General features: G+C 39.9%; 1 protein-coding gene across 1 annotated transcript in view; it reads right to left on the bottom strand.

Annotated features, from left to right (window-relative positions):
* Positions 1–23,914, bottom strand: part of DNAH7 (dynein axonemal heavy chain 7) — a 267,061-nt gene that overhangs the window by 25,854 nt on the left and 217,293 nt on the right. The window contains exons 47-53 of the mRNA XM_075001322.1: positions 21,291–21,445; positions 19,873–20,063; positions 16,393–16,526; positions 15,337–15,672; positions 14,071–14,197; positions 12,171–12,365; positions 1,676–1,768 (exon numbers count right to left, since the gene is read on the bottom strand). Coding sequence (XP_074857423.1) covers positions 1,676–1,768; positions 12,171–12,365; positions 14,071–14,197; positions 15,337–15,672; positions 16,393–16,526; positions 19,873–20,063; positions 21,291–21,445 — 1,231 coding nt within the window. The remainder of the gene's footprint in view (positions 1–1,675; positions 1,769–12,170; positions 12,366–14,070; positions 14,198–15,336; positions 15,673–16,392; positions 16,527–19,872; positions 20,064–21,290; positions 21,446–23,914) is intronic.

The following is a 23,914-nucleotide window of genomic DNA, read 5'->3' as shown; positions in this document are numbered from 1 at the left end:
TTAGTGACAACTTACTAAACTTTGTCATCACTCAGATGACTAACTTCACCGAGTAGCTATTGACAAACTTGCTTTGAAGCACAAACTGCATAAACTTTCTAGTAGTCTCATGACAGAACTCGATTTGTTCTAAAATCTGTTAATAGGGCAAGTGAAATATAAACATGTATGCCTACATGCCCCCTGTACAGATGAAAGCACATGGAGGAAGAAAGCAACAAGAGCCATTATACACATGTTAATAGTTCACATGGTTATGAAGCTGATTACTTATGTCTGGCAATAGCATTGGTAGGTAGATGGACAAGAAGGTGCACCTGTCTATAGGTACACCCTCTCCTTACTTCTCCCATGATCAGTAAACTAAATCAAGATTCAGAGGGGTAGCCCTGTTAGCCTGTAGCTTTGAGAACAACAAGAAGTCTTGTGGCACCTATAGACTAACAGACATTTTGGAGAATAAGCTTTCGTGGGCAAAGACCCACTTCATCAGATGCATGAGTGGGGGGGTGGTTTTGGGGGGATATTTAAAGAGTGGGGTCCCAGTAAAAGGGAGGGACAGAGCTGACAAGGTCTATTCAGCAAGGTGGAAATGGCCAGGATCAACAGTACTTATCAAAAGAGGAAAAAACAAGTTAGATCAGATGGGGGGGATAACTTGTTTTTAGCTCTGAAACCAACCCCCCTGCCCCAAACTCATGGATCTGATGAAGCAGGTCTTTGCTCACAAAAGCTTATGCTCCCAAATGTCTATTAATCTATAAGGTGCCACAGACGACTTATTGTAAATCAAGATTAACATTCAAAGTGGACTAACTACACAAGAACTCAGACTACATTAGGAATCTCAGTTTTTGGTGGATTTCTTTCTAGCTAATATTACGTAAACTGCTGACCAGCTGATCTTACAAAAATGAGCATATAAATATCTGAAGTGGTGAGGTTTAAGGTTTCTGACCTTGTAATTTCCTGAATGAAACAAATATTCAACAGTAGCATCACAGGTGATGAGAATTAGTGTACATTTTAATCACCTGTGATACTATATTTGCTACTGTTACATATTTGCCTAGCTCAAGGAATTACAAGGTCAGAACCTTAAATATCTGAAGTGGTGAGGTTTAAGTAAATATAAATTTTAAGCTGCTGAAGGGTACAATTCCCGCTTCCAAAAGAAGTTTGCTCTCAGCTTCAATGGTATTGCTACATAATGGGAGCTCAATATTGCTATCTTCTAATGCATAATCAAAATCAGCAGCCAGACAAAGGGAATTTAGCATGCTTAAACAGCTGGCACATACAGAAATTTGACAACTGCTTGCTTTCCACTTGCAAAATGGAAAGAGTAATGTAGTATTTCTATAGATATTCCTTTCCTGCTAACTGGGAAAGTATGCTGCTTATTTACAAATGACAATTCTGTTCTGTCACATGATACAAAGATGATCTGTTTTCTTAAACAGTGAATGCTTGTAGGGGTCTGAAATTCCTAGACATCTGACAGTTCTTTGGTTTTAAGTCTCCTTCCAGCAGATTAAAGGAAAAAGACAGTTAATGGAGAGTGACAAAGAAAGAGTAAGGCGAAGGACTCAGCCAATTCCTCAGGAAGGGGGTAACAGGTGAATCCTGCAATACTGTTCAACAGCAACTCTTTGGCTTGCACTTCCACACTTACTTTGTCAGGCCTCAAGCAGCGAATGATAAGCATCCTCTGGAATTGACCAACTTTGTCTTGCCATTCTTCAGGGAAATCTTCATGGTGCGGTTCCTGGGAATGACATACAGATTAGTTTAGTCTAATTAGCACTCAAATTATAGTGTGATTAATCTAGTTGTGCTTTACTCTTAAGAATGCTTATTAGCAGTCAGAATGCAAAAAGTAGTAAAGAGCTGTTTATACCACTGAACATTTATTAACAGGAGTGTTTGTGAGCAAGACAAATAACTCTTCTGCTCTACTGTGTGCTGATTAGACCTCAGCTGGAGTACTGTGTCCAGTTGTGGCTCCCACATTTTAGGAGAGACAGGGAGAAATTGTAGAGAGGCTGGAGAAGAACAACTAAGATGATGTACGGTTTAGAAAATACAACCTAGAAGACTAAAATAATTGGGTTTGTTTAGTTTGGAAAAGAGAGGGGACATGATAAAATCAACTTTCAAGTACCTCAAAGTGTGTTACAAGCGGAAGGAGACATTATTCCCCGTGTGCTCTGATAAGAAAAGGAGCACTGGGTTTAAGTTGCACTAAGGGGAGGTTAGGTCACACATGAGGAAAAATTTCCTCACTGTCAAGGTGTACTGGAATTGCCTTGCAGGGGGGAAAATCTCCATTATAGAATTCTAGGGCTGGAAGGGACCTTAAGAGATCATCTAGTCCAGCCCCCTGCCTAAAGCAGGCTCAACCCCAACTTAATCATCCCAGCCATGACTATGTCAAGCCAGGACTTAAAAACCTCTAGGGATGGAGAGTCTACCACCTCTCTTGATAACACACTCCAGTGCTTCACCACCCTCCTGGTGAAATAGGTTTTCCTAATAGCCAACCTACACCTCTCTCTCTAACTTCAGAACATTGCTCCTTGTTCTGCTATCTGTAACCACTGAGAACAGTCTCTTTCCATCCTCGTTAAAGCCACCTTTCAGGAAGTTGAAGGTTGCTATCAAATTGCCCCTCGGTCTTCTCGTCTGCACACTAAATAAGCCCAAATCTCTCAGCCTCTCACAGTTCATGTACTCCAGCCTCTTAATCATTTTGGTTGCCCTCTACTGAACCTGCTCCAATGCATCCAAATCCTTGACCCAGAACTAGATGCAATACTCCATATGTGGCTTCGCCAGTGCTGAATAGAAGGGAATAATTACTTTTCTAGATCTGCTGGAAATGCTTCTCCTAATGCACCCCGATATGCCATTAGCCTTCTTGTCTACATGGGCACACTTAACTCATATCCAGCATCTCATCCACTGTAATCCCCAGGTCCTTTTCTGCTGCACTGTTAAGCCGTGTCTACACATGCACGCTACTTCGAAGTAGCGGCACTAACTTCGAAATAGCGCCCGTCACGGCTACACGTGTTGGGCACTATTTCGATGTTAACATCGACGTTAGGCGGCGAGACGTCGAAGCCGCTAACCCCATGAGGGGATGGGAATAGCGCCCTACTTCAAAGTTGAACGTCGAAGTAGGGACCGTGTAGTCGTTGCGCGTCCCACAACATCGAAATAGCGGGGTCCGCCATGGCGGCCATCAGCTGAGGGGTTGAGAGACACTCTCTCTCCAGCCCCTGCAGGGCTCTATGGTCACTGTGTGCAGCAGCCCTTAGCCCAGGGCTTCTGGTTGCTGCTGCTGCTACTACTGCAGCTGGGGATCCATGCTGCATGCACAGGGTCTGCAACCAGTTGTCGGCTCTGTGGATCTTGTGTTGTTTAGTGCAACTGTGTCTGGGAGGGGCCCTTTAAGGGAGCAGCTTGCTGTTGAGTCCGCCCTGTGACTGTCTGCAGCTGTGCCTGGCACCCTTATTTCAATGTGTGCTACTTTGGCGTGTAGACGTTCCCTCGCAGCGCCTATTTCGATGTGGTGCTGCGCAACGTCGATGTTGAATATAGACGTTGCCAGCCCTGGAGGACGTGTAGACGTTATTCATCGAAATAGCCTATTTCGATGTCGCCACATCGAAATAGGCTACTTCGATGTAGGCTTCACATGTAGACGTAGCCTTACTGAGCCAGTTGATCCCCAGCCTGTAACAGTGCTTGGGATTCTTCCATCCCAAGTGCAGGACTTTGCACTTTTCCTTGTTGATTCTCATCAGTTTTCTTTTGGCCCAATTTGTCTAGGTCACTCTGGACCCTATCCCTACCCTCCAATGTATCTACCTTACCCCCTAGATTAGTGTTTGGAGCAAATTTGCTGAGGGTGCAATCCATCCCCTCATCCAGGTCATCCTTGGGGCACTCTACTTGAAACCAACTGCCAACCAGACACTGAGCCATTGACAAGCCAGCTTCCTATCCATCTTACAGTCCATGTATCCAATCCATACTTCCTTAACTTAGATGCTTAGTTACACCAAGTCAACAGAAAGATATGTCAACAGCACACAGAAAAATGGAGAAATTAGTAGTCTTCCTGTCTCTGAATAGAGACAGTGAACTATACAGGTATACTTGGAAGACAGAGAACAACCCCTCTCACTCTATACCTAGGAAGTTAAGGGCTAGTGCCTTTACAATAATGAAAATGGGCTGTTTTGCTGACATTGAAATCAGATGCTGAGTGAGAAACTTCTTTATAGGGAAGATTAACCCATTAAATTTTGTCTCTAGAAAGCATGTTCTGGTTTTGTCTTTATATGTAACCTTTTATTGCCAATATCGTTACTCACTGTCACTTGAATTTTGAATATTTACTACATGTATACTATATTTGCTATAAATATCTGTGTTGTGATATTAAAGACAGTGCAGAGCCACATCTGATTACTACAAACCGGTTTTTGTAAAATTTGTTGAGCTCGGCAGATCTGGTATTTCTGAGAGTTCTCTCGTTACAGGAGGTATGGGGTACATTTGGCCCTTTAATGCCGCTTGCTGGAGTCCTTGTGCTCCTACCACACCCTGCCTGCCTAGAAAGATTTCTGGGAAACCTCAAATCACAGAACAGCAGCTGCTATTATACCTGAACACGTCACTTCCTTGCTGGGACCAGATGGGATAAGACAGAGGAACTCTCTAGACAAGAAAGCCTAGAAGAGACCCTGCCTAAGCAGGGAACAGCCAGAGAACCCCAGGTCTGTAAGTGTTCCCTCTAATTTTTAATGTTCATGCACAGAATGAATTCTATGTGAACCAATATATGTGGTACATCACCTCCACATTGGTCCACATAAAATTCCATCTACACTTGGTGTGGAGCTGAGGGATCTGGAATGTGAGAGAAGGCTTGGGTTTGGGATAGAGGGTTGAGGGGAGTGGGCTCTGGGGTGGGGCTGGAGATGAGGGATTTTGGATGCAGGAGGGAGCTCAGGGCTGAAACAAAGGGTTGATATGTGGGGTGTAAGTGTTCTGACTGGGGAAAAGGGCTCTTGGTTTTGTAAGGGGGGTTTGGGGCCCTGAGTAAACACAGGACTACACCCTCTATTACAATTTGTGGACCTTTGTTACCATACCAAAGGGGAGTGAAGTTATGAAGCACTGGGAAACAGAACCACAAAATTCAGAGAGTATCAGAGGGGTAGCCGTGTTAGTCTGGATCTGCAAAAGCAACGAGGGGTCCTGTGGCACCTAACAGAAATGTCTGAGCATAAGCTTTCATGGGCAAAGACCCACTTTGTCAGATGCAGGTCGAAGTGGGTCTTTGCCCATGAAAGCTTATGCTCAGACATTTCTGTTAGTCTATAAGGTGCCACAGGACCCCTCGTTGCAAAATGCAGAGTGTCTCCAGGGAGAAAGCCCTGGAAGGCACTATTCTATAAAAGGGCAGGGATGGACTTACAGTTAGCCTAGAAGTGACTAAGAACTGAGGCAGGGTCATGGCTGGATCTTTGTTGCCCTGGAAAGGTTTTATATGTTTTAGTTTGTGCAAATCATATAGAGGGCTGAGCCACTGAAGACCTCTAACGAGGACAACAGCCAATGGGACCATTGTGAGCACAGAGCATGAGTGTACAGGTTTGCACCCAATCACTAAGAGGCACTCATAAGTGGCCCCCATCATATAGAGGTTGGATATCACAGAGGAACACTACAAAGGACTTGGAGACCCAGGCATACTTATTGTCAACCTGCAAGACAATATAAGGACAAACTTACTTCAGAGGAGAGTGTGTGATGGGCTAGGACAGTGTTTTCCAAACTTAAAATATTCAGGTACCCCTTTTGGGAGTTTGGCCTCACTGGCGTGCCCCCTGTCCCAATGCTGATCTCCTGTTTTTTAATAATTTATTTTCTGCCATGTACGCCTTGAAATCCTTTCGCATACCACACTTTGGGAAACACTGGGCTAGGAGGTTGGCAGTGTTGGAACCTAATACCAGCTAAGCACAGGCAAGATTAGTTTGCTCTGGCAGAGGGCAACAAGGTGACTCTCAGTCTTGAGCACCCTGAGAAACATCACTCTCCCTTCACATTCAAAGTCCCTCCTCTGCCAGATGTGGTGTAGGAACTTGAATTCAGTTCTCCCATCTCCCAGGTGAATGCCCTAGCCTATCCAGTATTCCAGGGTAGGTCTTTCTGAGTCTCACCTACTAAAACTGTTCAATGTTCTATGACATATTTAAATATTCATTGGAACAGAGTGGCATAGTCATTAATAGTCACCTGAGCAATCCAGGTCCCAGTCCCTGCTTTCATCAAAGCTCCACACACACCTTAGGGACCAGATCTCACAGGTGAGACATACAGGAGAATGTCTAGTTTGTACTTCCTGTTGGTCTTTGGCAGAAGATAGGTGCTGAGCAGCCCAGTGATGTCAGGAAATGTAAGCACAATGGAGACTTTAGCAGTGGAAATTTATGAACCTGCAGTTGTAGGTAGTAACTGAGAAGTAGCCATATGAAACAGTGGTGCCTACACGTTGGTCTGAAGCACCTAAAGTCGCAACTGAGCACCTTCCCCCCTCCATTGAATCTAGCCTAAAGTGCCTATATGAAACAAGGGTAATAAAATATATTTGATTACCCTCATTAGGAAGATTATGGATGTGCCAAATGTAACCCTGTTCAGCTGCATTCATGTTATTAAAATACTAGGATGTGATTCACCAAAATCTTAAGCATATACTCAAATAATGGGATTTTCCTAACTGAGTTAAGCTTATAAATCCTAGGGGTTTTCACGGTATTTGTGCTCCTGAGGCAGCCAAGGTGGGATTTTCAAGTCACCCTAAATATTTTGCTCAATTGGAGCCTTAATCTCCTTCTGAAAATCCCCAAGGACAATGTTAACACATCCCTTGAGAGAAATACAGTGCATTTCAAAATACACTTTGGTTCTAGTAAGCATTTGCAAAATGAAAACATTAATTTTATTATGAAAACAGGGAACAGATTCATACCCTCAATGGCTTAGCACTCATCATGTACAACCAAATTCACCAAACCTGGGTCCAGATTCTCTGACGGTGTTAGGTGATAGAGCTTCATTGAGCTCTCTCTCAGAGATGCTGCACTAATTTACAACAGGGTCCCAAATTTAAATAAAATATTGCAGTGTAAGGCTCACTGCTGCAAAAGATTACATACCATTATACATGTGACTTCAAAACAAACCAGTAGTCATGTAGCATTTTAAAGACTAACAAAACAATTTATTAGGTGATGAGCTTTCATGGGAGAGACTCACTTTTTCCAGATCTGAAGAAAGCTCATCACCTAATAAAATAATTTGTTAGTCTTTAAGGTGCTATATGCTTGGTGGTTTGTTTTGTTAGAATACAGACTAACACAGCGACCTCTCTCATGTGACTTCAGTAAGACAATTAAAATACGTGCTTAGATCTTTGGAGGATTGGGGTCTCAGACAGTCACTCTTTCCGACCCCAGGTATCAAGGTAAGTGTTTTTAAAAACTGCAAATTAACCTTCAGTGTTGTTACATTTATGGTTACTTGGGGTTAAATATTCTTTCCTGATCCCAACCTAGGTGCCAGAGATTTTTATAACTGTGTCCTAAAATCCGATGACTTATTTTCATTCTGCTGTATTCGGTTTGCTTGGTTACTTTCTAGTAGATGAGTCTTTTCCAAAATACAAACTATTGCAAAATTCTGATTGCAAAGAATTTTGATTCATTTTTCCAATATTTGTTCTTCATTTTAAAATAAACAGCCACACCAGCAACTGCTCAAGATAATTACATCCAAAGCAGACTGCGAAGAGCTTCAAAAAGATCTCTCAAAAATAGGTGACTGGGCAACAAAATGAGAGATGAATTTTAATGCTGATAAATGCAAGGTAATGCATGCAGGAAAACATAATCCCAGCTGTATGTACAAAACCATGGGAACTAAATTAGTTACTGACACCCAAGAGAGAGAGATCTTGGAATCATTGCAGGTACTTCTCTAAAATCATATACTCACTATGCAGCAGCAGCCAAGAAAGCAAATAGAATGCTAGGAATCATTAGAAAAGGAATAGAGAATAAAACAGATTATATTTTTGTCTGTATATGAATCCAGGGTACTCCCACATCCTGAATACTGTGTGCATATGTGGATAACTCATCTTAAAAAAAGATACCTTGGCATCGGAAAAAGTTCAGAAAAAGGCAACAAAAATAATTAGGGGTTTGAAACTGCTGTCATAGGTGGAGAGTTAAAAGACTGGGACTTTTCACCCTAGTAAAGAAGAGACTGAGGGGGATATGATAGAAGTCTATAAAATCATAACTGGTGTGGAGAAGGTAAATAAGTTAAGAGTTATTTACTTGTTCTCAGAACACAAGGCCCGAATATGAAATTAATAGGTAGCAGGTTTAAAACCAACAAAAGGAAGTAATTCTTCACATCATGCACAATCAACCTGTGGAACTCCTTGCTAGAGGACACTGTGAAGACCAGGACTTTAGCAGGGTTCAGAAACAAACTAGATAAATACAGGGAGGTTAGGTCCATGAATGGCTATTAGGCAGGATGGGTAAGAATGATGCCCCTAGCCCTTACTTGTCAGAAGCTGGGAATGGGCAATAGGGGATAGCTCAATTGGTGATTGCTTGTTCTGTTCCTTCCTTCTTGGGCACTTGTCATTGACTACGATCAGGGGAAAAGATGCTGGGTGAGATGGACATTTGGTCTGACCCAGTATGGCCATTCTTCTATTCTATATAAACAAGAAAACATGCAAATACACTAGCAGAAAGTCTGCAAATACAAGAGATCTGTGGAAGGAAAACTATTAAATGCCAATTTGAATAAAAACTTTGGACCCCATTAAGCACAAATATACTCCTAATTTTAGTCACTACAAATCATATGTTTTTGACAAAAATGCATGAATTACTCACCAAAACTAACCATCAAGCTGTAAATTTGTTACTCATTTAAAAATATAGGCTCTCAACCCAACCTTTTACTATTATTTTCGTTAGCATTATTTCCTCATCTCCCCTGTCCCAATGTTGTTATAGACACTCAGTATAATCAACAGGCCAAATTATGGATATGTAGATTTTTTTATTGTGAAATATACATTCTTGCATCAAAGCACAATTAATTTGGGTAAATACCATAGAAACCAATGATATGTGAGTTTATCAGTCAGATGGTGTTACGCCAAATCATTACAAAAATACTTTCACATAATGGCTGTTTGTGGCAGAGTAGATCTCAGAATGCTTAATGGCAATACAGCAACTGTTATCCTCTCAAGTAAAACCACTTCCTCAAATAAAAATAATTTGTCACAATGGGACATTTTAACATGATAGGAGAGAGTAAATTTTTATGACATTTTACTGTGGTAATAAACTTAAATAATAAACAGGATACAGCAATCCTGATAAAAGATTCTTTTATCTCTCATGGGTGCTCTTCCCCAACTTCCCCAAGGTTCAATAAACTACAATATCTGAAAATTCCACTCCATAATCACAAATGCAACATTACTAAAGCTAGCTATGCTAAGGGTAATCTTTTTGTCATAACCACAATGAAAGGCAGAACAAGTTTCCCACTACAATATAATGAGTCAAATATTAATGAGGTACCTGATCCTGCCTTCACTGAAGTTAATACAAATTCTGCTATTGCCTTAAATGATATTATTTATCAGGCCCATAGAAGAAAACGGATATCCTGATTTTGTGATGCTTAATAGCTAGCATTTATTCACAGAAGCCCTTATTCACTTCAGGTAGCCTGCCTTGCATATATAGGTGCCATTCGATAAACTAGATTTTATCTTTTAAGCCACAGTCTTGCACAGGTGCAGGGGCAGAGCCCGACACAATCTCATGCAGTGCTATTGTGGACAGACTCTTAATCATTTTCTTTTCTGAACCATTTGAGACATTGCATTCCATTTTCTTTATGAAAATATACTTACGATATGAATATGACATAAGTGAGATAAGCTTTACGCAAGATAATCCATACAAGATATCATCAGAAAGGTTATGATTTACTGAATGTGTTTATTCCATTTGTATGCATGTATCATTTTTGTATGTGAAGTTAGGAATCCGTGTATCTGCATTTCAAGTATACTACTTCTGGGGTGCATCTAAATTAGGAATTAACTTTGAAGTTAACTTCAAAGTTAGGCACTGCATCGAAGTAGCCAGCAGAGAGACTACACACGTTTTCCCTTACTTCAAAGTGAACTTTGAAGTAGGGACCCAATTTCGAAGTCCTTACTCCATTCATGGGAAATGAGCAGTGCCCTACTTTGAAGTTTAACTTCTAAGTAGGGTGTGTGTAAATGCTCTATTTCAAAGTTATACTTTGAAGTAAGCAACTTCGAAGTTATGTAAGCCTTGGTGGTGACTCCCACTGAAGCATTTCTGGTGCTATGATGGAAAAGCCAGACAGGGCTGATGGCTTATTAGCAAGGACCATATAAGTTATGGTCTTTCCATACTGCTACTCATTCAAGGATGCTGGGATGCTACAGAGTCAGATTGACCTGGTCACATGACACTATCATCTTGATCTGCTGTACTTTTCAACTGAAGAATGGGGAATCAAACAGGGGATTCCTGCCTTATGGAAATTCTATATAAGTTGAGGGAAGAAAACAATGATTGTCCAGTTTGCTTCACCTCTGCCTCCCCACCATAGAGATACTTGATAAAAAACCTGGAAACAAAAGTACTTGAACTGACAGGGAAGAAGGAAATATGTTGTACCCAGGCTAGAATGACTCTACCTGAAACAATATCTAAGGTGAGGAATTATTATTTGTAACAAGTTTCTTTAGCGAATCTAGCTTAACTTGCATGTTTTGTATTATTTTCTTAGTAATTTGTTTTGTTCTCTTTTTTACCTCTTTTATCACTTAAAATACATCTTTTTATAGTTAATAAATTTATTTCTGGAATATAACTTGGGGGCCGGGGAATGTGCATACCTTCCTCCAGATTCAGAAAGAAGGAAAATTTCATATAATTTGGGGTTTGTACTTCAAGTGGAGTGCACGTCTGGGGGAGAAGGGAAGTCCCTTAAGATGAGTATTCCCAGAACTGATCTCAATGTCTGTATTCTGCAGCTAGGTGTAGCCATCCTTGTGTGCTTGACCACAAGAAATTGGCAAGCCTAGCTCAGCAAGACCAGGGGCTAGTTTCACCAACCTAGAGGGGACCCAAACTGTCAGAAGGTGGGCTCAGCAGTTTCTTCACATATTAGGTGCCATCCTAGTGGTACCAACCCATCATACCCTTCTCCCCACAATTAAAGGGGTGCAGAACTGGGCCTTGGATTATAGTTTCTAAATTTTCTCATTGTGCATACCTGACCAGATTAATCTGATTTTTACCAATTAAACATCCTGTCAGATTTTTCCTGATTCTTCATCATTTCCCATCTATTGGTAAAGCACACATTTATTCCTTAATTTCCTAAATTATGGAGTCTTCCACTGTCTAAAACACCTACACACTGTCAACAATTTCTAGATGGTTTCCCAAAGTTTCTGTGCCATCTTTTAGATGACTGAATATTGGTGACATTTTTCTTTTTTATAGTGGTGTCATAAATAAAAATTAAAAAATAAACTCAATTTTAGCTAGTATAAACAGGTGCAACTTTGCTGGAAATTGCTTAGCCAAATTTAGTACTGATGGCAGTGCTTGTATAAACAACAAGGTGGGTATAACATGGTCAAATTGGTGTAAATGGCAGTTTAATTTGCACCAGTAACACATGGTAAACAAACAGATTCAATGTGCATTTTTGTTTTCTTAAGACTATCAAACTTTTCCTTCTCTACTCATTTAAAAAGTGTATCTGTATTTGTTTAAAAATGCAACCCCAACTGACTCAATGCACAGAAATTAGCTGACAAACTGGGAGTACTGTACTGCTTCATGCCATTTGTCTTAATATTTAGGTGTAATTACTACAAGACTATAGGAGGGCAAAATTACAGTTTTCTCTTTAATATTTTTAATGTGATCAGTTAACCCAGAGACACAGAAAATCAGTAATGGAAGAAACAGGTGCTTCTATTAACATACCAAACTATCATAAACTGATTTCCATCCATCCTTCAGTCGCATAAAATCCTTACGAATGTTTCTGAAGCCTGGCAAATCATCCAGTCGACAAATTTCATCCCATGCTTTCTGAGGAAGCCAGGTGCAGGGATTGGAGAAGGGATTGTCCAGGCCTATGCCACCAGTTAGTAAAAACTTCCATTCATTTGCATCAATCTGCAGCAAAAGAGAGCTCTGAGAGACAGCTTAACAATGACACCTAATGAGTGGACAAATGCCGTATCAGCGCAAGAAGTAGACCATTTATATTGGTCTCTGAATTTCTGCACTAAAAGTGGGTAAAGCTTTCACAGCAGTAATACTGAAGGCACACCTCCAAAAGATTAAGTATTTGACTTCAATTTAGTTGAAAATTCTAAAATCTAAGTCCAGATCTGAATACAGCTTAAATTTTAACTCAACCTGGTTTACAGCAGGTGTGAACCAATTTTGAACCTTATCTTGACAAGTTTTTTCTTAAGCTGACAAATAGATAACTTTAGCTAGATTTTTGAGAAACTACCTGTGTTAGACTAGTAGAGAGGGAGCCGTGCTAGTCTATACACTATGAAAACAAAAAGCAGTCAAGTAGCACTTTAAAGACTAGCAAAATAATTTATTAGGCGAGCTTTTGTGGGACAGACCCACTTCTTCAGACCATAGTTCTGGTATGGCTATGGTCCAAAGAAGTGGGTCTGTCTCACGAAAGTTCACCTAATAAATTATTTTGCTAGTCTTTAAAGTGCTACTTGACAGCTTTTTTTTTTTTTTTTAAACCTGTGTTAGAGGTAACTTTGGTACTTTTTGGGAATCAAAAAGTATCAAGAGTTATGTATGGAAGCTAATGTGTTTCACACTCTTTGGACCAAATTTCAGGCCTGAAAATGAAAACCAATTATTAGTTTCCAATAAACCCCATCACCTCACCAACACTTTACCTAATTCCACGTTTGTTTGAAAACTACCTCTTGCAAGGGCTAGATCCAGGTTATTTTGCAGAATACTGTTTTATACTGATGGGGAAAGTAGTCCTTTTAATTTATATTTTCTGAGGCCTCTGAAAGGAATTTTAAAAGTTTGTCTGATCTTTTGACTTTTTGCTCAACAAAAACAGCCTCCACTTTTGATAGTTCTAAAATCCAATTTTCATTTGACTGTTTTCATTATTTAAAACATAGATTGCAGAAGTATTCAAAATGTCCCAAGTGCTTTCTAAACATAGAAGGAGATGCAGGTCCTGCCCACAAAGAACTGTGTACATTATATTAATATATTTTACTAATGTTAAATTAATATTAATAATATTAAATTAAAAGGGCTATATTTCCCTATCATTTTAAAATAAAATACCAGATACAATTTATCAGCCATAAAAGACACAGCTGTGTCAAAAGGGTTTGATTCTGAGAAATATATGTGCAATTTGTATCAAGGTAAACATATTTGGCATCATTAATGAATAAAATAAGCCTTTTTTCTTCTTCCCTCCTAATAATTAATGGGAATAGAAACTTCAGTTTTGAAATGTTCTTAAAACTCATACTGTTAGTTATTCAATTTCACCTCTTCTAAATATATAAAAGCTTTACCACTAATACAAGTATGGACAACTTTCAGTAAATAATCAACAGTGTTGCAAAATACATGTAATTCTGTAGGGTGGGTTTTATTTTGAATAAAGATTTGAACAATGGCTATCATATTTAAGTTTGCTTTATCACTTTGTTCTGTTATTCTCTGATTGATCACTAAAACATATAACACCAAAACCACACTAAATTATGGCTTTTTAAGTTGCATGTTATATGTTCCTATTTCAGGATATATGGCATGTCATTTAATATAGAGAATAGAAAATTGCAAATAACTTTAAAGTACTAACCAATTTTTCATGCTGCAGGAGATTTACATTTAGACAAAAAGAGAAGAGCAACTTGTCCTTTTCAAAGAGTGAGCGACAGATATTAACATAGAGGGAATAAGTAAAATGATCCTTGAGGATCTTCAGCCTGCAAGTGTCAGAGAAAACTAGAACTTAAATTCATATCACTGTAAATTCCATGCACTTCAGCAACCCATTACATCTCACTTAGACCTGTGTTATTCTAACAAACTTTCTGGTCAATTACCCAAAACCAATCAGGATCCTCATTAAATCTGTACAACAATTTGTGAGGAAAACAAAAAACGTTTCAACAGAATTACATTTTGCTACTGACACTTTTTTTTTTTTTTGGTGAGTTTGCTGAGTAGATTACAGGTCATATCAGTAAGTGCAGCAAATTGTTTTCTTCAAGCTCAAGTAGGTCCCTGCATGAGAATTCACATGCTGATGTGGAAGAATACTGATGCAAGGACACAGAACATGGGAGTAAGGTTCCCAACATGTGCAAACATTTTACGCTGGCACATAGCTTGGGACTCCCTGTAAGTTTACCAGGCATGAGTGGTAGACCATACTGCATCCCAAAAAGTGAAGAAGTAAATTATCTGCTATCTCCACACACAACTGTGAGTCACCATTTCTCCTCAGAGCTACTCACTGGCAGCTGCAAATCCACCAGCTGTGAGAAGCATATCTTGGCTACAGCTGACGGAGTAGACCAGTGCGTGTGTGATTTCTGTGGTGTGGTGCCCTGAAAGCACTTGTGCAGCCCACTACTCATGACTGCAGGAATGTAACAGAGAGCAGTAAACCTTTTATTATAAGACACATATTGCCAAAAATATGCAGGGCACTTTACAGACTTTAACTGGTTCTGTCCAAAAATGGGTTAAAATCTAAAAGAAACGACACACACAGGTGGGTAAACGGATATAGCATGAAAGCAAAGTGACTGGCCAATTACTGTGTTTCTTCTACATATATATTTAGTTCCACATAGGACTAGAAACAGTAATAAATAACAGAAAATAGCAGTTACTAGCATATTGTACTTTCTTTATACCTGTGAACACGTGGTCCTCAAGGTAAACTGCTTAGATTATAAGGACTTTTCTGCTTGTTTCAAGAGTACAAAACAGTATTCTAAGAGTAATCATTAATATGATAAATTCTTGCAAAATGTTGGTGACACCTTCTGGAATAACAATGAAAACCAATGAACACGCTTTTTTCTTATTGAGAAAAGAGAATTATCTTTCTTACCTTGTTTGTAACTCTTCTGATTTCTCTGAATGATCTATAGACATGACAAAAAGGTTAATAAACCATGTAAGAGAATATTGGTACATGGGCTCAATGTTGGCTAGATCAGCAATTGAGAAAAATAGGATTGATGAATGAATAGCAATAGGACGATAACCCATCCGGGTAGTATCAATCTTCTTTTCTGTGTCTTCAGCTACAGCTTGCTTCTCAGAAATCTCATTAGCCAGAACTTTGGAAGAAGACAATATCTTAATGGCAGTTTCATCCTCTAAAATATTTCCTTCTGAAGCAGAAAGAACTTCTAAAATCTTGTCTTCTATTTCTTTTAGCTGTCTATAATGAAACATAAAATTTTCATCTAGGAAATTTGTAGCTGTTCACCACTAAATTGTACAATATGTACAACAAATGCAATGTATATTCAAGATATGTAACCTAAGGATTAAAGCAGGGGCATGGTCATCGCCTGCCCACTTAGCATGCATGCCCACTCTCTTGTCCCCAGCTTTGCTCACGTCCCAGACTTTGTCATGCTCCACCCACCAGAATCCACTCCCTTAAGGAGCACCAGTCAGAGCTGGGCAAGACCTCAACACTGCTCCCTGGGGGGGAACACCAGCTGGTCAAAGGGAGACAAGCCTCTGTGCCCCAATCCTGTGCCTCCAGGGGAGCACTGGGAGGGCAGAGCATGGTAAATCTCTGACCGCACTCTCCAGCAGGAATGCCAGATGGAGTAGGGCAAGCCATGGATCCACGGTCTGCCCAGTGCACTCAGCAGATTGAAGCTCCATGGGCCGCTCCCTGGCTGGAGTGCCAGCAGAATAGGTGGGGGCATGAGGACACATTATTATGGGGTCCTCCATTTTCCAGCATGTCTATCGCCCTGCCTCTCTGCAAGGCCAGCTGGCAGGGGGAAGAGCAACCTTTGCACCCAGCTCCTGCTCTTCCAAACTCCTATTAAAATGCCTCAGAAGAAAAAGCCAGGAGGGGAAATTCAAAAATGGCATTGAAAGACAAGGGCATAGTCCCCAACCAAATGAGTTATTCTGATACCTTTTATTCTCAGCTCCTTGCAAGATCAGGGCTTGTTTTTCTTCTTCAAGGTCAGGTCTCTCTCTTGCTACTACAATTCCAAGAAGCTGGTCTTGCATTCCTTCTGGAGTTATCATGAAGTTCAGTAAGGTTACCTGTAAATGAAAGATGTTAAACAAGCACAACATAGTTAAAGACAGATGAAATTAAAATCTTATTCCTCTTCCATGCTAAGAAAATCTACAAAAGACCATGCAACCATCTAAATTTGAGGGCAGAAAAATTGAGGCTACAATTCTCTTGGCTACGGAATTTTTGTACCATAGTTAAGACAAGAAAAAAAAAAGTCCATTGTATCTGTGAATTTTCTTGTTCTTTCCTCCCTCTGCGTTAGACACACATCATAGTAGGGCAATCCCCAGTTCCATAGCAAATGGAGGGAGACAAAAACCTCTGGCACTCAGTCTGGGCTAAGAATTTGTGCCTGAGACAAGATCACTCCAGAATGGTAGCTTTCAAAGCTGAAAATACTAAATATAAAAAGGTTAAAAAGTGCCATTCAATACAAATAATTTGCAATACAGCCTGGACAAGAAATTTAAAGATGTCCTAGAAGAATGCCATTCTTCCAAATTACTTAACAATAATGAAAAAAACTAAATACGTAATGCGCCAAGGGAATGTTCTTAAAAAAAAAAAAAAAAAAAACTAGTGAGTCAGAAATTTCCCTTCTTCATTCAACTCTCCATCATCATTCCCTCACACACGAAAGCAAAAAACTGTAAAGAAACCCTAGGAAGAGAGGAGGAATTCTACTATGCAGAGTTTGAAAAGAAATTTAAGGATCAAAACAATCTACCAGTTGCGCACCTGCAAAAGAGATGCTGTTGACTGTCAGTTTTTGGGGAACTGTAACCAGAAGACCACACAGGGCTCATTTTAAGATGTATATGATTCCACACCCATTAAATCACTGCCTCTTTCACAAAATGAGTGATAACATGCTAGGGAGGAATTATACCCAAGGTTTTGAATGCCTGAGCAATAAGCTTCTTTATCCCGTGATGGCCCTGTTTACATCTAATGTATGCCCTTCATTAGGATGTGTGGAGTTTACCAGAATTAAAATACCACTGTCTACTACATAATTATCCTGAGAAATAATTTCCTGTCATTTAAAAAACTATCATGCTTTGATAGACTATGCATAAATGAGGTTCCATAGAGAACATGCCAACCTCCAAAACACACCTGTTTGAGTAGATGGCAAGTAAACATTTTCAGTGAGAAAAGACACATTGCAATACAATAGAGGAAAATACAGCCTAAAGGAGGCTAGAATGATGGGTTTTATGATGACTTACAGCATTCAAGTCAAGATCATGACAAGAATCTGAATATTACTGGAAGACTGACTCGACTGGTGGTCTTACGAAATCAGTTACATAATGATGATTAGAAGTTTCCTTTGGTTTCTCACAGTGTATTACACATGCAATCACAGACTTGTCTTTCCATAAATGTTATCTTTGAGTCCAATGATCAGGCCATTTTGTAGTAACTATAGAATAACTTTTACTTACATTGTCCTGATCCATCTCTTGTACCAGTATCCAAACCCCATCATAGCGAGATGATGTTTTGAGAGTTTCATGTAAGTTATTAGGAAGATGCTATTATCTTCTTAGACTATCCACATTTTTATTGTTTCCTGAGGTGACATGCAGGGTCACATACCTCCCCCGATTACTCCATTGTATGGTCTGGTCAGGCAGCTGAGCCAGCGAGCTGCAACAGGCCAGGAGAGGCAGGGGCAGAGGAACAGCTGGGAACTACTTGGAAAGGCTGATGTTTTGCAGAAGGGGAGCGGGGGCCTGACAGGGAGGAGAGTGCAAGACTAGAGGCTATGTCAGTGGGCTTCCCCCGGCCCTGTCAACAGGCATCTATCACCTATTGTTGTTCCTTCCTTTGAGTTTCCTATGAGACAGTTTTGGTGCAGGACAGGCTCTTCTCATACTGTGTCCTTTCATACTGGAAATTTGAGAGCAGGTTATGTTTGAGTAAGATTTTAGAACCAAACTTGAGGATCCCTGACAAGATGAACAGAAACACAGTGGCCTGCTCTTTCACAATCTTCTTTATCATCTTCAATCTCAGTAGTTTACTGGGGAAGGCATAACAGAGATTAGGTGTCTGTACCTTCACCTGTCAGATGGCACTTCCTTGTAAAGTCTATTGTACTACAGGTTGAACATCTCTAACCTGGAACACTCTTGTCCAGCAACATCCATAATCCGGCATGATTTTAGTTAGCCAGGTGACCACTTATCACAGGTGTGGCCAAGTTTCTGGTGTTCCCATAAAGTTTGTTTCTAGCCACCAGTCCTGACTCTCAGTGTTCTATGCTGTTATTTAGCTGTAATTTACCCTGAATGTCTCCTAAGAGCTCAGTAAGCAGTGGAAGTGTTGGTAATGCTGCTAGACAATATTTACCTTCCATGGTCCAGCAAATTCTCTCATCCAGCACTGGTCAAGTCCTGAGAGTACTGAAAAGAGAGGCTACACCACAGTAATAGTAATCTTGGAACTTTTCCTTGTAACGAACCCCACTGCCAACTTCATCCACAGATTTATTCTGGGGAGACCATCACTGGACCTAACCATGTTAGTTGCAAGATCAAAGGCAGATTCTTGTGCACTTCTAGAAACATTATATATGCTATTCTGTGCCAATAATGCCCTGACACTATGTACATTGGACAGACTGGGCAAAACCTTCACCAAAAAATTAATAGACACAGAGCAGACATCAAGAAACTCAATACACATAAGCTGGTCAACACTTCAAAGGAGTGGGCCAATCTGCTAAAGACCTGAGAATTTGCGTCTTGGAACACAAAGAGTTTAACAACAGATTAGAGCAAGAGATTTGTGAGCTACAGTACATATTCAAATTCGACACATAACACGTGGTATGAACAGAGACATCAACTACCTCATGCATTAGAAGGACTGCTTCCCTTCCTTGGATGTTCCTAATTATCTCAGATAAGACAATTAAGATCCCCCACCTCTCACCCCCTTCCTTCAATCCTATTTGATTTGTCAGTTTTCATTGCATTTTTTTTTGGTCCTCTATACTTATAAATGTCAGTCTGTATTGGAAATGAAATTGATCTGATGAAGTGGGTCTGTCTCACGAAAGTTCATCACTAAATAAATCATTTTTTTAGTCTTTAAAGTGCTACATTTCTGCTGCTTTGTTTTGTTGGAGTACAGACTAACATGGCTACCTCTCTGTTTTGTGGAGAGTAACTTTTGTCAAATCTAATATTAAGAGTTAGAGATTACTCAGACGGGATGCCAATATTTTCAGGAAATGTCAAACTCAGAGGAGAAAAAAACAACAACTTAGATACCAAGAGTTCTTTTCTGCCTGCCCTGTAGAAGGGAAGTATTGTTAATATTAACACAAAGCGTATTAATTTCCTCATCTCTCACCTTTACAGATGTTTCAGGAAGATAGTGTGGGTTTCTCAGCTTGGTTGTAATATAAAAGCGAAAGTCAGGAGCATATTCAATGGTGGAGTCCCCAAGACGGATGCATATACTACCAGACTGCTTAAATGTCTGTTTGAGTAGAAGTGGCTCTAGGATAGGGTCCAGTTCTTCTCCAACATTCTCCAGCAGCACTTGAACATAACAATATCATCTCTTTTAAATGTGCAGTTATGACATGCAAACAAGTACTACCTCTACAGCACAAATGTGGCCCTAAGATTAAAATGACATGGCAGAAAAATGGCAAAACCAGTAAACAATTTTTTTTTCTAAAGTTCAAGGAAGTTTATATTTGCTTTGTGGTGTTTATCAATTTTGGTTTGGGTAATGAAGATACTCTGAACTGTAGTACTGCTCGAGTATACTAGCTTTAGGGTGGGATTTTCAAAGGATCCTAAAACAATTACAATAAACTCTTTCAGACCTGGCATTCTCTCATTCGGAACTCTCAAATAACCAGCATTTTAGCCATGAGTAAATTTTAGTTACAATTTCCATAAGTACAGTATAGTGCAAGTAAATACAAATAAATACAGCAAATACAGTGTGAGTTTACAGTGTACAATACTACTTTTGTTGGTAAATACAGTACTCTGCATACATTTTTGTTTGTTTTTTAATATCCAATCCTGTTTTTCTTTAGTGTTATGTATTGCTAGGTATATCTCTCTAGTATGCAAAATATCTGAATATCTGGCGACCTCCCTGTCCCGAGGGCTGCTTGATATGAAGGAGTTTACTGTCATCACAAATCTCCTTGAATGTCAATGGTATTTGGGTACCTATTCCCAATTTTGAAATCTATTTTTGTCCCCCTACAAGAAAATAGGGATATATAAGTTTTCTTTACTAATAGTTAATTTGTTTATTAAAAATAACAATGGAAATAATTTAAATAGTTAACTGTAGGTCATGGTTTAATGATTCCCTCACCTTAGATGAGATCAGGCATGTAAGAAAATCAGTAAAAGTGCTATACTGAATACTATTTATTTGTAAACTAAGCACAGTCATGCAGGAACAAACAATTTGACAAACTGTGTTATATACATTTTACATAGTAAAAGAATTATTGTAACATTAAAATAAGTTTATGGCAAAAATTCAGACAACTAAGAATCAAATTAAAGAGATATTACAAATTGATATTTGAGATGAAGACTCTCACAAAGTGCTGTGATTTCAATGATCAAAGATCTAATTTGATTAACGATCAACAAACAACAAGGGATAACAAAGTCTCCCTTTTTCTACGAATCTGACAATATTTTGTACTTTTTATCATGTGTATTTTTGAGTTAATTGTGCCCTCTCCAGGTTTTTTCAGTAACCTACACTTTCATTATTCAATCACTTACCAGGAGTGCCAAACTGAATGCAGTTTTCCAGTGTTCTCACAAATTCAGGGTCACTGAGTTTAATTATGTGCAAACTATTGGCTTTTTCCATATTCTTTATCCATTTGTTTGCTTGACCCTGGGGATCTATCATCAGAGGCCATCTTCTTGCATTTCTGGAGAAAAAAATTTAGATTAGCTATACTTTCAGAACTAGATCAAAATGTTAATCTTAAATTTGACTTTAATGCAGTTTAATTTCATGGTGCTATTTAAATGCAACCTTCTAACTTAATTTACAAAATACATAAGGACTAATGCTGCCTTCAGATGTTCATACGTTTGTTCCACTGACTTGAACAAAACTTTAGGTCACAAAAATGATTAAAATATTTCAAGGAGCATACTTTGAATATAAGGTTTCTGTAACATACAAAGTTTAATTTTTTACAAGTCTTTTAACCATTAAAGATCCATCTTGTACTTGTAGAATTTTGAATAGCTATACAGTCATGATACAAATAACTTGGAAATTTCTAATAAATGAACTCACTTTTTCTACCAAAGATGGGTATTATATCAAAGATAACAGAAATGAAGCAGATAATCAAGCAAGTTCAGACCTTGAACAAGTGGGTACAAATCTTGATTTAGAGTTTTTATCTCAAAGGCTTAGTGGCAACATGTGATATTTGATTAAAATCTGACCACAACCACCATTATTTCAACCACTCACACAATTTTACCCTGGAGACCCTTCTGGAACATAGGCAGGAAGGAGGATGGTTCAAGTGACCTATCAGCTGACATTTACGGATATTAAAGGAACAATTAGCTAATCTATAACTACTTACCAGACTGGTTTGAGATGGAGGGGCAGAAACCTTCTAACACTGCTAACCAAGAACTATAATGATTTTAAAAGTACACTAGCTTGGGAAGAGGGGAACCAGACTGCAGATATGCTAGGTGATCACTCAATAAGAAGTAGGACGTCTTCATGTCACCCTCCCATTTGTGAGTGCATTGATGGCTGATCAGACTGATTCCGGAGCTGCAGGTCTTATCACAGAAGGGGCAGTGTACATATTTAGGGCTGATCCACACTTAAAATGCTAAAGTTTACTGTATCACTTCAATGTATACACTACTTATGGTGAAGAGAGCGACTCTCTAATCAGAGAAGGTAATCCACCTCTGTAAGAAATGGTGACTAGGTCACTTGACCTAGCACGGTTTACAGGGGGACTTCAGTCAGCTTAACACCACTACTCAGGGGTGTGGATTTTTTACACTGCTGACTCACATACATGCAGACCAGGCCTTAGACACAGAAATCACAAGGTTTGTCTGGAGAAACCAGTCCCTATGTAGGTTGCCGTTATTGGATGGTAGAACTAAATAAGTTAACATATATGTAGGCTATTTTTTATTTTAAAATCCCTTGTTCTCCCATGCTTTGTTCTGTCTGTTAAATAAAGTACTTTGTTTTAGTTGCTTGTCAATATCACTAATCCCTGGGGCTCAGGAACGGAAGAAATGCAGCTATCCAGTGAGATGTGTTATATAATAAGGGGTGGCACATAGGAAGCATCCTGACTTGTCTCAGTTTCAGAGTGCACGAATCATGAGATTCCGCCCGAAGACATACCAGGGCAGAAGCCAACTCCTTGCTGTGGCTCCACTCAGAGAGACCAGAAATAAGGAGTCAAGAGCAAGACAGAAGTCAGAAAGAACCTTCACAGTTGCCTTCCATAAACTATTTACAAAGGATACACATACTTATGTTTGAAGGTCTAAGACAATCACTACCTCAGAGACTTTTTGAAGAAACTTCCACTATTAGAATGTTTCCATAATTGGCCACTGTGGAGTTTCTTGCACCTTCCTCTGAAGTATTAAGCAGTGGCCACTGAGTGTTTTCTAATTCTAATTTTACAACACAGCATGATGAGAAATTAGGTATCTCACTTGGCAATAGAAATACTGCACTTGTCTGAGTATTATCAGATGTTTAATCAGTCATTATGGATAATGGTTAACAAGCTTGTTACTGACATTTCTATTTGGCTTTATTTAGGGTGACTATTTCTCCCTTTTCCAAATACGGGACAGGGAGATATGTGGGGGAGGGGCACCTCCTCCCAGCTCCACCAAGCCCTGGGGAGCCGGGAAAGAGACAGCAGCTGCCGGCACTTCCCAGGAGCCCTGGGAAAGCGGCAGCTGCCAGCCCTCCCTGGGGGAAGTCACAGCCACCAGCACTCCCTGGAAGCCCCAGGGAAGCAGCAGCCCTGGGCACTCCCTGGGATCCTGGGAAAGCAGCAGCCACCAGCAATCCCCTGGAACCCCAGGGAAGTTGCTGCTGCCAGACTCCCTGGGAGCCCTGGAGAAGCAGCAGCCCCTGGTGCTCCCCAAGCCCTGGGAAAGCGGCAGCTGCCCATACTCCCTTCCCCCTGCTTCCCCAAGGGTCAGGGAATTGACTACTGCCAGCAGATGCGCCTGCACAGCTGCTGACGGTAAAGGTCAGCAGGCGGACAGCCCAAATACAGGACAATCTGTCCCTTTTAAAAAATAAGTCAGGAAGCCCTTTTGGCATCCCAAATATGGGACCGTCCCGCCCAATACGGGACCAATGGTCACCCAAG

The sequence above is a fragment of the Carettochelys insculpta genome, chromosome 8 (assembly GCF_033958435.1).
Source record: "Carettochelys insculpta isolate YL-2023 chromosome 8, ASM3395843v1, whole genome shotgun sequence".
In the NCBI taxonomy this organism is placed as follows: Eukaryota; Metazoa; Chordata; order Testudines; family Carettochelyidae; genus Carettochelys; species Carettochelys insculpta.
This window is presented reverse-complemented; position numbering and strand designations above follow the sequence as displayed.